The sequence below is a fragment of the Pyxicephalus adspersus genome, chromosome Z (genome assembly GCF_032062135.1).
Source record: "Pyxicephalus adspersus chromosome Z, UCB_Pads_2.0, whole genome shotgun sequence".
NCBI lineage: Eukaryota > Metazoa > Chordata > Amphibia > Anura > Pyxicephalidae > Pyxicephalus > Pyxicephalus adspersus.
The window spans coordinates 24,609,555-24,624,306 of record NC_092871.1 but is presented as its reverse complement, the minus strand read 5'-3'; the positions used below and the strand labels follow the sequence as shown (position 1 = coordinate 24,624,306).

The window sequence follows — 14,752 nt, the reverse complement described above, 5'->3', positions numbered from 1 at the left end:
AAACAGCGCTTCTTCCTGAGAATTGGGAGGTTTCTAATGTTGCGAAGCAAACCTGAAAGTCTTGCCACCCTTGAAAAAGTTCTTATTTTGGCAGTACAGAAAGGCCTCAGACTGCCAGGTCTTGCAAACCATACACCCAGCGAATGTCACACTCCTCCACAGCTGAGAAGGAGAAGAGTTACACCTTCCACAGCCCTCTGCCCATCAAGCAAGCAAACACCGTCATAACCATCTTGGGCTTCACTTCCACAAGGTCATCAGGAAGGGCGTATACTCGTGCCCCAATTCTTCTGGCCATGGATACAGCATATCTAGAAGAAGAATTAAAATATATATATATATTAGTAAACTAAAGGAGCAGCAATGTCAAGTACCAGAATAAATCATTTGATTCTCATGAATGGGCAGTTTTTGCAAGAATTCAAAGTGTGCTTTTTTTCTGATCTGTCTGGTCAAAAACCTATAAACAAAATTATGATTGATTTCCAATAACATGCATGAATACTAATAACCATTGTTGTGACTTTATTATATATGTAAAATTGTTGTAACTAGAAGATAATATTAAAATAGAAGATAATATAGAAGATATGATTGTCTGCTTCCTCAGGAGTAACAATGAGACCTCGTTACAGAAGCAAAAAGTAACTATAGATTTCACTATTACTCCTGAGGAAGCAACAAAAATTAACATACCATCTATGCATTTGTATATCTGCATTTATATTGTTTTTTTTTGTTTTTTTTTAACATATTTGGTTTCTTAATTTTTTGTAAAATACCTTCTTACAATCTGATTGTGCCAATCATTAAAGCAGACTTGTGCTGGTGTGGGCAGTTTATATCCCTGGGCTGTTGCTAAATGAGCCTTGCATTTTTCTGCAATGCCCTTGGCCAATCGTGCTGGTATGAATGGCAGTGGTTTCCCCACTCTGTGTACTGATGTGTGTACTGAATATGACTTGAATTAGCCATGGTATCGTTTTGATAAGCTTATGCAGTGCGCCATTTATTTCTGTCCAGGTCACCAGAATCCTTAAGCATTAAAAATTCATTTGTAACAATGGCTTTGTCCGGTTTCCAATTTACCAAAAAAGGATGAATGCACAAACCCTTGGTACCAAGGCTATGTAACAATCATTAAAAAAGGAATATGAAGTAACTACAAAATGAACTAGTTGTCCTTACTCCTGGCAGAACATACTAAAATGACAAACCAGAATTCAGCTATCTGTAAGCAATGGCTGCTAAAAAACCCATGAAATAAAAACTATTTGTTTTTTTCTTTGTCAAAGAAACCAGTAAACACTTACGTGGCATTCTCATGTTTGTCTTCTTCTGAGAGTGAACCAGTCTTAACAAGGTCATAATTAATACTGCCAGGCTGTATAGCATCAATCAGATCCACTATAGGAAGACTAGTGCTGATTGTTTTGTCCTAGGAATACAAAAACAGCAACAATATAGCAATTATTTACAATTAATTATGCCTGATAAAAACCAAATAAATTAAAGTGACAAAGATTAGGCATCACAAACCATATCTCCAGTTTGAATCATATAATATTTTTGTAGTACTACCTTAAAATTCTGAATAGATGATGTCTTCCCAGCTTCAGTCAATGTACGGTTTACCCAGTTGACAATAATGTCATCGTTTACTTTATCACCACCACCCAAATCCTGCAAAACATTCAGTGTATACCTAGGGAGCAAACAAAATGCAATTACAACTAAGGAACAGATTGACATGAAATTAAAATTGAACTCTGGGTAGTTACTGGTCAAGACCTCATAGGAACAGCTCCTAAAAAATGGCCAGAGAGGAAAACACTATTGCTTGACCAAGGAAAATATCTGGGACAGAACTACAATGTGGAAACGGTAAGAACTTGGAATTTTTTTTATATATTATTTAATAATAAAATATTTTACCATCCATAACCTGGGCTTATTAATGCTGTGTCAGTTTTAAGTAGCAGATTTAACTTTTCCAACATGACTGAGCTTTATTAGCATATTAGGACACAATCAAAGTGTTGCGCTCACCTTCTCATGACTTGCCAGACTAGCCCAAGTGTGAGAGTCGGGTTCCCATCATTTAGATCTTGTCCCCCGATACCAACTAAAGAGAATTTAGCTGGACCTTTGCCCAGGTCCACTGCATAGTTACAGTTCTCAAGCTGTGAAAAAAAGAAAGCATCAGCATTTGGTTGAATGTAATGTGCTAATTGTTCTTTTTGTTCTCAATAACAAAAACCTAACAGAGATTTGTCTTTAACTTACCTTTTTCATGTTTGCACCAAGTTTAGGATATGGGGGCTTGTTTACTTTACTCCAGTCAACGGGAACCTTAATCTTTTCGTATAGCTGTAAAATTACTAGAGAATCTTGTAGGTCACTGGAATTTAAAAACAAAATAATAAGTTTTTATTAATTGTAATGCCATCATACTGTGGAGTGTGCCAAAATAATTCAGGCTCAATAGTTGATCATAAATAAGCAAAGTCATATCCAAAGGTTTTGCCAACATAAAAAAATAATACTGAAATACAAAGTTTACAAAGCACAGAGTGCTTTATTTATCGAACCCTTACCAAACTGCTCTAAAGGACATGAAGAAAAAATGGGAAGAATGCAAATGGGTGCTAGGAGTTAAAGAAAACAGTTCTCGTTTCAGATACCAAAAAATATGTGCAATGCTACTTTTTTTTAGCTTTATATAAAATGTCCTAATGCAAAGATCTAAAGCCATCTACTATATCTTCACACTACCATAACCAGAATTTTATAACCATCAGGATGTTTGCCTGGAACGAAACTTTCCCCCCCAACATCAGTGTGGCAGTGACAGGCTCTGATCTAAATATTATATAAAGGCTCTGATTTAAATATTAAATATATTACAATATATAATATTTCCATATCCTATACAAAACACAAAAGTATTGGTTTAATAAACATTCACTGGCTACTTTATAAGCTACATATTGCTAAAACCAGGATGGACCCCTTTTGCCTTTAGAAGTGCCAATTTGGTCTATATTTACATCATGGCACCACACAATTGCCATTTGATGCACATCCATGAATAAAATTTCCTGTTCCACTACATCGCACATTTGGATCATTGGACTGACATCTGGTGACTATGGAGGCCATTTGAGTAAAGTAAACTCATTGCCATGTTCAAGAAACCAGTTTGAGATGATTTGACCTTTGTGACGTGTTATTCCACTGGAAGCAGCCGTCAGAAAAGACCGCACGTATCAGTGAGTACACTGCAGTCATTAAGGTATGGACATGGTCAGCAAGGATAGATCCATGTTTTCACATTGATGCCAAATTCTAATCATTCCAATGATGCAGCAGAAATTAAAACTCTTCAGATCAGGCAACATTTTTCCAATTTTCTCTTGCCAAAACTTTTAGAGCGTGCAAACTGTATCCTCGGGTGCCCGTAACATTGGAATGGAATAGCACCCAGTGTGGTCTCCTGTTGCCATAGCCCACCTGCTTCAAGGTTTGGCACTTTTGCATTCAGAGATGCTCTTCTGTACACATCAGTTGTTGCTTTTCCATCAGTTACAACCAATCTAGCCATTGTCTTCTGTTTTCTAGCATCAATTATGAATTTCCACCAAGAGAACTCCAATACACTGGATATTTTCCCTTTTTCATACAATTCTCTGTAAACCCTACAGAGGTTGTGTATGCATATTCCAGCAGATTAGAAGTTTCCAGCCCACCTGGCACCAACAACCATGGCATGTTAAAAGTCACTTAAATAACCTTTCTTCCTCATTCTGATGCTCCGTTAGAACTTTGAATAATGAACATGAATAAATAAATTTAGATATTTGTGTCAACAAGCAGTTGAAAAGGTGTGCCTAATAAAGTGGCTGGCAAGTGTATGTCTTTGAATAAATCAGCAGAAAGCTGCATACACACAAGCAATTATTGTCGCTGGAAAGGATCTTTCATGATCCTTTCCAGCGTCTAAGGACTGCACGATGCATGAACAAGAGCTGTTTATACAGCACCATTCTGCTCTATGGAGAGGGGAGGGGGCCAATGACAGAGCGGTATCCTGCTGCGCGCTTTCCCCCTTCACTTGCATTAGGATCTTTTGTCGTCCATGGATCTGCCAGGACGGTCGTTCAGATGATGGGTGCTGTACACACGCCAGATTCACGTCCAATACCATTGGACGCGTGTGCATAGCTGAAAACCCACAATTGTACTGTCAACTGCTGGGTTTTCCCTCACAAATATTTGGAGAAATTAACATAGCACACAACTCATTGTGCCTATCATGACAGTAATAGCAAGATTTTGCAGAACATTAAACCCTGACCCATCAAAAATGAGGCACATTAACATGCACAGTATTCATTTATTCAAAATAACACATACTTGTATATGTGGTTCACATGAGGATTTACTCCAAGCGAGTTCATCCAGTTCCGGAATGTTCTTTCCTCTCGAGTTTCCCCTAAAATAGATATAAATATTAAATGAATAACTTTTTCATTCCCACACTATCCTAGTATGTTACGATTTTCTAGCTGTAAATGAAAACCTATATTTCTTACTCAAGGAATGATAAAGATGTATTGTATTACAATACAATAAATGTTCAGCGCTGCATATTATGTTGGCGCTATATAAATCTTGTTTAATATTATTAATAATAATAATAAATAATTACATTACAGACCAATAGAATCATGAAAAGTAGGACAGGATTTTACACTCTGTGCCATTAATAGGAAGGGTGAGGAATGCTCTTAATACTTCCAAAGACTAGTTATATGCCTTCTTTGTATTTTGTAGATAAGTTTAAAAATTGTTTATATGGGATTCCAGCTTGGTGGCAACAAAAAACAAGTGAACTTGGAGTAGAAATCAGAAACTAGATTACAAAAGTAAAATTTTATAATAAAATAGAACGAAAATGTATAAAAATAATTTCACATATGTTAAGCTGTCTCACAGGTTTTTATTTGGGCCAAATGCCAGTTGTAACAGCAAGGATGTGCCATCCCCCAAGTTGCCTATTTATTATCCCAATAAAGCTTGTAAATTGATTATCTGCCTTTTCCTGGACCATCCAATGGCAGAGACTGTCCAACATGTTTGTTTCAGGCTAATTCCATGGGTTTACAGTGCGCAATGTCTATTACAGAGGCAGGCGGCTCCACTATGTTATGGCACCAAGCCTGCTTTTACTTATGTGGAGTATAAAACAAAGAGGTAGCCAACTGACAGCTAGGTAGCTATAAAAATATGCCAAACATGCACCTGGCAAAAAGGGCCTGGAGAAAACACTGTAATGCAGTGGTCCCATACCTTTTGGAGCTTGGGAACCACTAAATGCACGGACTCCAGACTGCACATGCACGGGGAGCCGTGTGTCACTCAAAGTGGAAGAAACTTGCCCTATAGTGACATGATGCCAGAACCAGCCCACTCTCCCATCACAGGTCTGAGCCTGTCCAGAGACACAACCCGCCCACCACCCTGAGCCTACGATCTGTATGAGGGAGACAGGGTCCACAGCTCTGGCCAGAGCCGCGGCCCACCTCTCCGACGATAGTAGCCCAAGGGTTGCCTTTTACACATCTGCTACTTGTTCAGTGATAAAGAATTTCCTCTAATCATCACTTTGTCAACCCTTTAATTTTTTATTTTGGTTTTTAAAGCCCATTTTTGTAACTAGTTCGATGTGGAAACTTTTTAAAGATCACTTGTATTTCTAAGAATGAGACTAACAAACATGTTTAAACCAAATTAAACATGTACTATATGCGGTCACCAGAAGAGGTCGCACAAAGATTAATTTGAGGGTCCGATACAACCTAACTCAGGGGTCAGCAAAATTTTTTGGCTACCAGGCCATTTCAGGAGGTCAAGAAAGCACACTAGGCTGGACTCTATCGACCCCTGCCAGCCGGGATTAGGCTGATCGACCAGGGGGGCGTTAGGCCGAAACAAACTACTGGCTAGGTCCTATCTGGCCTAAAGGCCGGAGTTTGCTGACCTCTGCCCTAACTGGTCAATTTAAACTTGCTTACCTTGTCTTGATTGCTTACATAGCTTAGTAGAACTTTTAATACTTGTAATACTAAAGACAAGTGTAGAGAGCACCAAGACGGGCATTGGCAAGGAACAGCAGACCACCAAACACCTAACCTTTTTTAGCCCCATAGTTACATTCACACTCAGCAGAGAGGTGCTAGAAAACAATGTTTATGTTGCAAATACCCACTGGCCATTGCATTCTCTCCTCTTGATTATTTGATTTGCAATGTCAAATTACTAAGACTAGGGGTTTACCTGAGTGGTGTCCACGTTATTATCCTTTAGAAGTTATCCTCTGCTCCTGGCATTCTTAAGTTTTAGGACCTTGCAGCATAGTGCAGGGAGACACAGGAGCAGGGACAGGACAGAATATTAAGAACCCCCAGATGAGAAATAAGCATGCATGGAGAGAAAGGGCTGTGCTGGAGAATGGATTGGGCCATTCCGCAAGTTAGCATTTGAATGCTTGATTTTCCCGTGCATTTATTTGCATTTTTTTGCATTAGTCACAGGGTTGCTAAGCTCAACACCACAACATACCAGTTGTTCCGGCCAGTAAACTGATGTAGATTTGGGATAATGCAGAGTTCTCCCTGCATTTTTTATCAAGCCTATTTCAAGTAGAAATAAGCTGGACAGCCATGAGGCCGAGAACCTGTCTACTACATGCCCTACATTGTGCCTCCTGACACTAAACTCTTACACTGTTTTATGTTAGGAATGGTTCTTACCTTACAGGTGGTACTCCCTATGAATCCTATATAACATTTTTAGAGACTTTCCCACCACTACTAGCCAGGATTATGGACAGAGGATGACCCACCTTCGAGGAGTGTCCAGTCAATATCTTGGTTCTCAGGTTTAGTAAGTGCTGGGTATTTATTGAACAGATTAGCCACAAAAGCCAAGTTTAGTTTGGGATTTCCGCTCACAACATCAGCAGGAGTAACAAACTGTCTGCAGCCAAGTCTATCTGCCTGTTGGAGCATGTACTCTGCTCTCTTCAGATCATCCTTTTCCTGTTCGGGCAAAATAGAAGTCAATAATCAGACAACATACCAATCAAACAAAAAATATTCTGAATAGGGGATTCCACTATGTAAACAACACCCCTTTCATTATCAGCCAACAACTGTTTTTGTGCACTATTGGAATAAACTGTCTACAAAAAAACCCTTGCTCAATAATTGTACGGTCATTTTAAACTATCACTAAAATAGTTTCTAGAACTTACAACTGAGCAGTATAGTTTTAGACATGTAATGAGGAAAGGGGGCTGTACTAGGGAACTGACTCTTGCTGGAGTAGTAAAATATTCCAGTATTTTAAAACACACATTGAAAAAAGAATACAAAATAAAAAATAAAGGTAAAAGCATATAAAAGTATTTTTATGTTTACTTGCAGTGGTTAAGTTGTTGAAAGGGTCCCTTTAAAATAAAATTTGTTTAATGAGCACAGCAGTATGCAGATTGCTGCTATTCATATTTTATATTGATGAATCTACTGAATCAATGACAAGAAAAGGAAAAACCCCACTTTGCACATGACTACAGGTAGTCCCCGAGTTACATATGAGATGGGGACTGTAGGAACAGGTACATTATTTTAATAAATGCAATTAGGACGGATGTTTGTCTCAACATAATTTTAGACAGAGAGGTGTCAGTTGCTGTAAAAAAAAAAAAACACACTGCGAGTTAATCACAAACAAAGCAAAAAAAAAAAAAAAAAACTATATGGGGCCTAGACATTCATTAACTTCTGGAGCAAGCTGTGCTTTGATATGCAAAGAGACAACTGCAGTTGTCTGTTCTTTCTAACTGTTCTATCCTGAACACGAACGAGCAGGAAAGCCCGTTCGTATCTAGGAGTGGTCTGTATGTGGGATGTCCTTAACTCGGGGACTACCTGTACCAACTTTGGCACTGTCTTATAAGCCTTATCTATGCCTTTGTGTATTGGTGTGTGTGGGATTATCTCTTTGTAGAAAGAAGAACTGTAAGCAATGCTGTCCTTCTCTTGGTACGTGACATCTGACAGTCAAGACGTGGGAACAATGAACAATTCTGTCTGTAAGCAACATAACAAAGCTGCCAATGAGGTTACCAGTGATCTGATAGGACTGTGAACCCCGGGAGAGCAAAGAACTGGACTGCCTGAGGACAAAGCTCAACATAGAGAGAAAACTACAGATGACAAAACAAGAATTTTATTGGTTTAATGCTCATGCTAAGCTGTGGTGTGTTAGTATAGTTTTATTAAAAGTTGAATTAATACAGATTTCTACTTGGCAGAGGTGACCTGTTATAATTTTAGAAATCTTTACTGAGTTTTCCATCTGGAGTAAATAACCAAGGTAATTAAGCACATACACCCATACAATATCAACAGGGAATGTTAAAAACAAATCTAATCTGCAAATCTGTATGTGTATGACCACATTTATGTTATATGACGTTCTAAATCAGCGGTCGCCAACCGGTTGTCCATGGCTCTGGCCGATGCACCCCCCAGCGGGGTCAGGAGAAGTATCCCGTTGGGGGGGTGCGCACCAACCAGAGCTGCAAACCACGTCTCCCGTATAGATTACAGGCCTGCGATGGGAGAGTGGGCGGGTTCTGGCATCATGACGTCAGTCTGGGGGATGTTTCTTCACCTTTGAGTGACACCCAGCTATTTTCTATACCTTCGGGCAGAGACTTCTATTTAGGAATGCTTGGAAAAGAAACGGGTGTGGGAGTCAAAATGGATCTGTCAATTTCCTTTTACCATTCAAGGACATAGACCTAGTGTTAGCATCACACAAAGTACAGACCCTGGAAATGAGGAATGTTTTGGGTATCTAGAAATACTTACACTGAACCCAGACATGTTGATATCAATTTTCTCTTCACCCTCCTTCTGACCTTTGGGTGCAATCTGGTTAAGCAGATGGAAGTAAGCTCTGGAATCCTAAAGAATAAAAATAAAAGGTGTTATCAAATGTAGATAGCACTATTTGTTTGTGTAATGTGAATATAGATAATGCAATACCTCCATGTTTGGGTTATGAAAGTGGATAGAACTTTGTTCTTACTGATGATTTCCATTTGCATGCTTGCCACCATTCCAGTGTAAAATCTTGGCAAAGTTTTTCTCCCTCAAGCCACCAAAACCAGATCCAAGTTACAGCTAAGCCCCACCTCTATCACAAAGCCCCTCCTACAAAAAACAGGATGGCCCTATGATCTCTGGAACAGTTGGCCAGTATGCATTTGGTACTAACTGTTATAATTGGTGTAACAATCAAAATGTGCATATGGCAGAATACAAACCACAATATGTGAGCAATACATGCAAAGTGGTGACTGTTATAAGGCTAGTACATCAACTAAGTTAAAGAAAATATTTCAGTAACTTTTTAAAGTAAACTTGTCATAACAAATATGGGGACTATCAATTTTGTCCTTTCTAAATGCTAGTTGACTGGCCAAATGGTTTAAAAGGTCAAAGTCCTCATTTGCGTGCTTCTTGCAGGCCAGTGTCTTAACATTTTGAAGCACAAGACCAGGCAGCTAGCATTTTAAAAAACAAGAAATTACAGATTCCATGTGTCTTGTATGACAGCTTTACTTTAGGCGTAAATGCTTTTTCAAGTATTGAGCGTGTGGGTAGGAAGGGGGAAGGGTTTTTATTAGTCTGTATGCTTAAACATAATCACAGTGGATATGTTCCAATAGGGTCACCTATACTTTCCTTTCCCATCACTTTATGTCTCTTAAAGAAAGCGATGAAAGATCTCCTCATTGGAGATGGTAAAAACCTATTCGATGTTGCAACCCTTCCCCGTTCCATAAAAATAGAGACAAGGTTATGGCTGGAGTCCCACAATAATTAAACACACATTTTCAATTCAAAACAGAGCAAGTGAAGTGCATTGAGCCAATATGCCATCACAAAGAGTAAGAATAGTGTCTGGCTCAACATAATGTGTTTCTTTTTATTACTTAAGTGATTCATCCGGCTACACCCTTGCAGCCACCAAGTAGCACAGCTTCATTCTGGCCGATTACACCACTGATCTTTAAGCTTCAATGTAATAAAGAACAGAGGCTGTATTATTCTTACTGACATTAAACTTAAGAGAATCAGACAAGCTGGTGGAAATATAAAAAGTATATAAAGTCAAAAATAAAAATGTTATATTTTACAGTTTACTAGTCTGTAGATGCAGCTACATCATTTTTCTTTCATTTTCTTTTCTTGACCCTGTAATCCTGCAAATAAAATCCTTCCTTTCTCTGGGTGACAATGCACACTTACTCCTCTTCATGTGTGGACCACAGTGGTCACCAAGGCTTAACTGCAAACATGTCTCCCTCTCTATCCCTATTACGTGGTGCTGATAATCTTTTTGCTTACAGAAGGGTCAAAGACACTGCATTTCTGCCAACATCTATAGGCATTTTCTGTTCTTGCTGGTATGTGCAGTACTAATTGTTCTAAACCGAAATGAACATTAATGCAGCCACCACATGTATAGTTTGTCAGTCTGCAATATATTACATTTTTTTTGGGGGGGGGGGGTTAGGTATCTTTCCATACGGCTTTAGATCCCCTGTAAAATAATAGGTGTGACCTAGATATCCCCTGTAATGATAGAGTCAGAAACACCATTTGGGTGGTAATCAACAATACTAGTAATGAGAAGTGAGAATTATTCCTTTTACAGTAGGCTCACCTGACCACACCTGGATCTAGAAAAAGCCTTGTCACCATCGATCATTTACAGTGAGAACACAGTTTATGTATGTTCATCCTTGATGGCCCATTTAGATCTTTGTGTTGTGGTAGAACAAGCAATGAGCTGTATTGAATGCTACATAATGAGTCCTCATTGGGTACAGACTGACGGTTTAGACAGGGCCCTTCTATTATAAAATACTGGTCAGTCTAGGACCGTAACATGTAAGGTGAACTTGGATTAGACCCAGATCTTTAGTCTAACAAAATACATTTATCACCAGCTTTCCAATGCAGGGTAAAAATGCAGAATAGAAAAAAAACCTTTGGAACAACCAAACATCGGTTTGTTATCACAGCCTTTCAACGTACAAACACAGTGATCAGTATCTAAAAAACCTTTTCTTTCATTAGTCATTTAAAAGCTATTTGTGTATAATATACCTTTACAGAGTTACCAAAGTCAATTAGCTGCAGAGATAGGAGAAGGTGAATAGAAGAGACAGCAGCAAGAATCCATTTGATGCATTAAAGAGGAAAGACAGATGTAATTAGTTCAATGAAACAGACAGTCACACTGCAAATGTATACATTAATGCTAAAAGCAAAAACGCACATTAGCACATGGTAAATATCTGGTGCTAATGGTACATTAGTGGACTCTTCACAGCAAGATATATTACAGAATTACCAATACATCTGCAATAATATGTGTAAAGTACAGGGATTACTTTACACATATTGTTACTTTTTTAATCAACTGATGAATTAAACAGTATCAGGTGTGATTTTGTTATTTTATTTACACTATGCCAGACCAAGAAGACTTTATTCATGCTAACAGTAAATATCTGTGATAAGATTGAGGGTGCTAAAAGTCCAATATTATTACCCATCATTACACATGGCTATTGAGGTGACCATGTGAACTTCACAATTTACATTAATATATTCACAAGGCAAGCTGAATCATTTATTGTAAATGGTACCCTAATGCACCTTGCCAATGGACGTGCCTTGCAGTGCACAGCCACAAATGGCACATGCTTCCATTAAAGGACATTTTAGTGTGCTAGGCAAATGAATAAGCTGCTTTAACACATGGCTTAATAACATACCTAATTGAACTAATGCATTACTATAGTGAGAGTGGATTACAAATGAGGTCAAAGGTGTCTAGAATGATTTCTTTTGTGATTCACTACAGGGGACCGGAGATGGGAAGCAATTCCGGCACCTTCCTTAGCAGCGCAATCCTAAAGCTACATACACATGCATAAAAGTTGTTTGAAATTAAAGATTACTGACATATGCTTAGATAACTGTTCGTTAAAGAGTGTCCAATGATGTCAAAGGAGGACATTCCACAAGGATTCTCAGGTGCAATGAACGATCCATACTGACAGATATGTTCTAGCAATTATTTGTTATTCTTTAAGGTGTACACAGGTTTTGGTGGTTAATAATCGATTGTAGGTGTGTGATCTTTAAATAATCAGATCTACAGTAAGTATAGAGGTCTGCCGAGCTGTTCAAACAAGAACATTGTTGCCTAAAGTGGAGCATCCTGGGTTATATATTTACCCTTCACTGAGGATTTTAGCTTTCATTGACAATCATCTATTATGTTTATAGCTTAATGCTAAAGGTCTAATGGATGGATGTAAAAAATTAGTATCATAGCAGGGTGCTAACATACATTCCAGGAAGGTGTATGCTCTCCCCATACAATAACGGTATGTTGTAGCAGCTCTTGGCAACACTGGGTAAGATCCTAAAATAACATTGTATTTCTGAGCAGCAATTTTAACTTGCCATCTATTAAACCATCATGCGTAGAAGTCATTATCGATACAGTTGTAAAGAACCATTGTAGGCTTTAATCCCCGAGACAAGAAGATGAAAAATACATGAAGCTTGGAAACAAAACACAAAATAAAAACCCTTGTTTGTCCTCACAATGCATTTAAAGTAAAGCCTGCCATCCCCAAAGGTGACAATGAGGACATATCATGCATTATCAAAGAGACCTAATCCCTCTGGTTGTGCAGTATTCAGCTTCGTACCATACCTTAATGTCGGAGCTAAGGTTATTGATCTTATTCCAGCCAGCATTTTCCAGATGGAAGTTGGCCCATCTCAACAGAAGCTCTTCAGGGGACAATTTCATCATATCCTCCAAGGTTTCTCCATCACGCAGCAAGGCAGCCAAGGCTGGAATGCACAAAACAGAATCAGCTGCATGGTAAACCTAATACTAATCAAAAGATTTATTTTTTTAAACACACACCCACACACATTGTATTTATATATAGCCAGTTCTTTAGGACATCCAATGATGTCTAGAAGTGGTAAAGTAAAATCTAATACTATCAATGATACTAATTTTGAAGGGGTAACTGTATCATTCAAGATTTAACATAAGATGCTTATAATTTAACATAAGAGGTAATTATATGGGACTGGAGTTTTTACTCCGTATGCTCGGTTCTCCCTTATATATTGTACTACACGTCTACTTGACCATCTCTAATGTTGTTGATCCCCCTAAATGTTTATTATAGCCAGAGATCAAGCAACTATCTAAATTTTAGGTCACATGAGAAATCTTGACAGCAAAAATATTTCATTTGGCAATACAGACACACACAGTAAAGTGAGGAATTGTGATCAGAGGAAGCAAAATGTAAAAATATATGTATAGATAAAAGATATAAACACATAAAAATGATGTAAAAGAGCGAAAGCTTTAAGAAGAAACTCCCAAAAGATTTATCTACATTTAAAGTGACTACAAGGACATTTTTGAAGGACACTTGTGGTGTATGTAGTTCTTCTGCCTTTAACAGTCACATTCTTTTAGGAGCCATTTTTCCCAATCCTAGCTGCAAGTACAGGTATAAAAGCTGCATGTCTTCCACAGACATATTTCTCAGGGTGTCTCTGGGTCTACGAAATTCCTTTTTTACTATTTTAGCTTAAGCAGCGGTGGTAGCTTCTAGCTGGTAGAAGTACAATTGTGCCTTTGGCACAGTTACACCTTTATGGTAGACCCCTCCTTCCCCCATATATTCACCGGTCTCCAATTCTAGTGAGTTCACTGGTTCGAAAACAAGGGAGTATAAGACAAGGGAAGACTACCACAGAAGAATACATAAATTAAACTGTAAACCAAAATATTTGATTTTGAGATTATAAAAAAATAAATGCATCTATTTCAAGAGAGAGAGACATTTATGGTTTGAACAATCGGCAGCAATTACCTTCATTCCTACTGATCTCAATGTCAGCAAACAAACCGATTTTGATAATCTGCCACAGGAGCCCCATAACCAGATGAGGCTTTCCAGCCTTCAGGTCTTCTGCACCAATGTTAACCACATGGCATCCAATAGCAGAGGCTGAGTTCAATGCCAGGTTCAAGTTTTCCTGCAGAGAAAACAGAAGTGTGTGTAGAGACAGTTATGCATGGTTACACATTTGCATGGAATCCAGAAAGGCAAATTGTGCTCATCTAAACTATTTTATTGCAATCTAATTTAAAAGCAAATTGAGATAAGGAAACCACATTAAAAAGAAATTAATGTATCAAATACATTTTACAGAATCGTGCCAAAACTGTGTGCAAGTTAGTGCAGGAATGGCAAATTTTATTTTTACAGCTTTACATACCTGGTACCAACATAAAAGCAATCGAATGGTGTGAAGGTTAAGTACGTTTTTGATTCTATGGTTCTCTTTCTGACCATATTTCCCAGGAATTCCCACCCCGTTTGCCCACCCCTAGCTCCCCAACCCCCCTGTATTATTGTTTTATAATTTATGTGTTTTATACTGTGGGGTCTTTACTGGATGTACAATTGCTCTATTTTTATATTGTTTCTTTTTATGACTGTACTGTTGGAATTTACCTTTTGAAATACAAACAATAGATTTACACATAA

At 38.2% G+C, this 14,752-nt stretch overlaps 1 protein-coding gene across 1 annotated transcript in view; it reads right to left on the bottom strand.

The window, feature by feature from the left end:
• PLS3 (plastin 3) overlaps nucleotides 1-14,752 on the bottom strand; it is a gene marked incomplete at its 3' end in the record, with an annotated part of 59,381 nt that continues 44,629 nt past the window's right edge. The window contains 11 exon segments of the mRNA XM_072431008.1: nucleotides 1-311; nucleotides 1,314-1,438; nucleotides 1,582-1,705; nucleotides 2,050-2,183; nucleotides 2,287-2,401; nucleotides 4,417-4,495; nucleotides 6,908-7,103; nucleotides 8,943-9,038; nucleotides 11,253-11,279; nucleotides 12,880-13,022; nucleotides 14,072-14,237. Of these exon segments, the coding sequence (XP_072287109.1) occupies nucleotides 179-311; nucleotides 1,314-1,438; nucleotides 1,582-1,705; nucleotides 2,050-2,183; nucleotides 2,287-2,401; nucleotides 4,417-4,495; nucleotides 6,908-7,103; nucleotides 8,943-9,038; nucleotides 11,253-11,279; nucleotides 12,880-13,022; nucleotides 14,072-14,237 (1,338 nt within the window).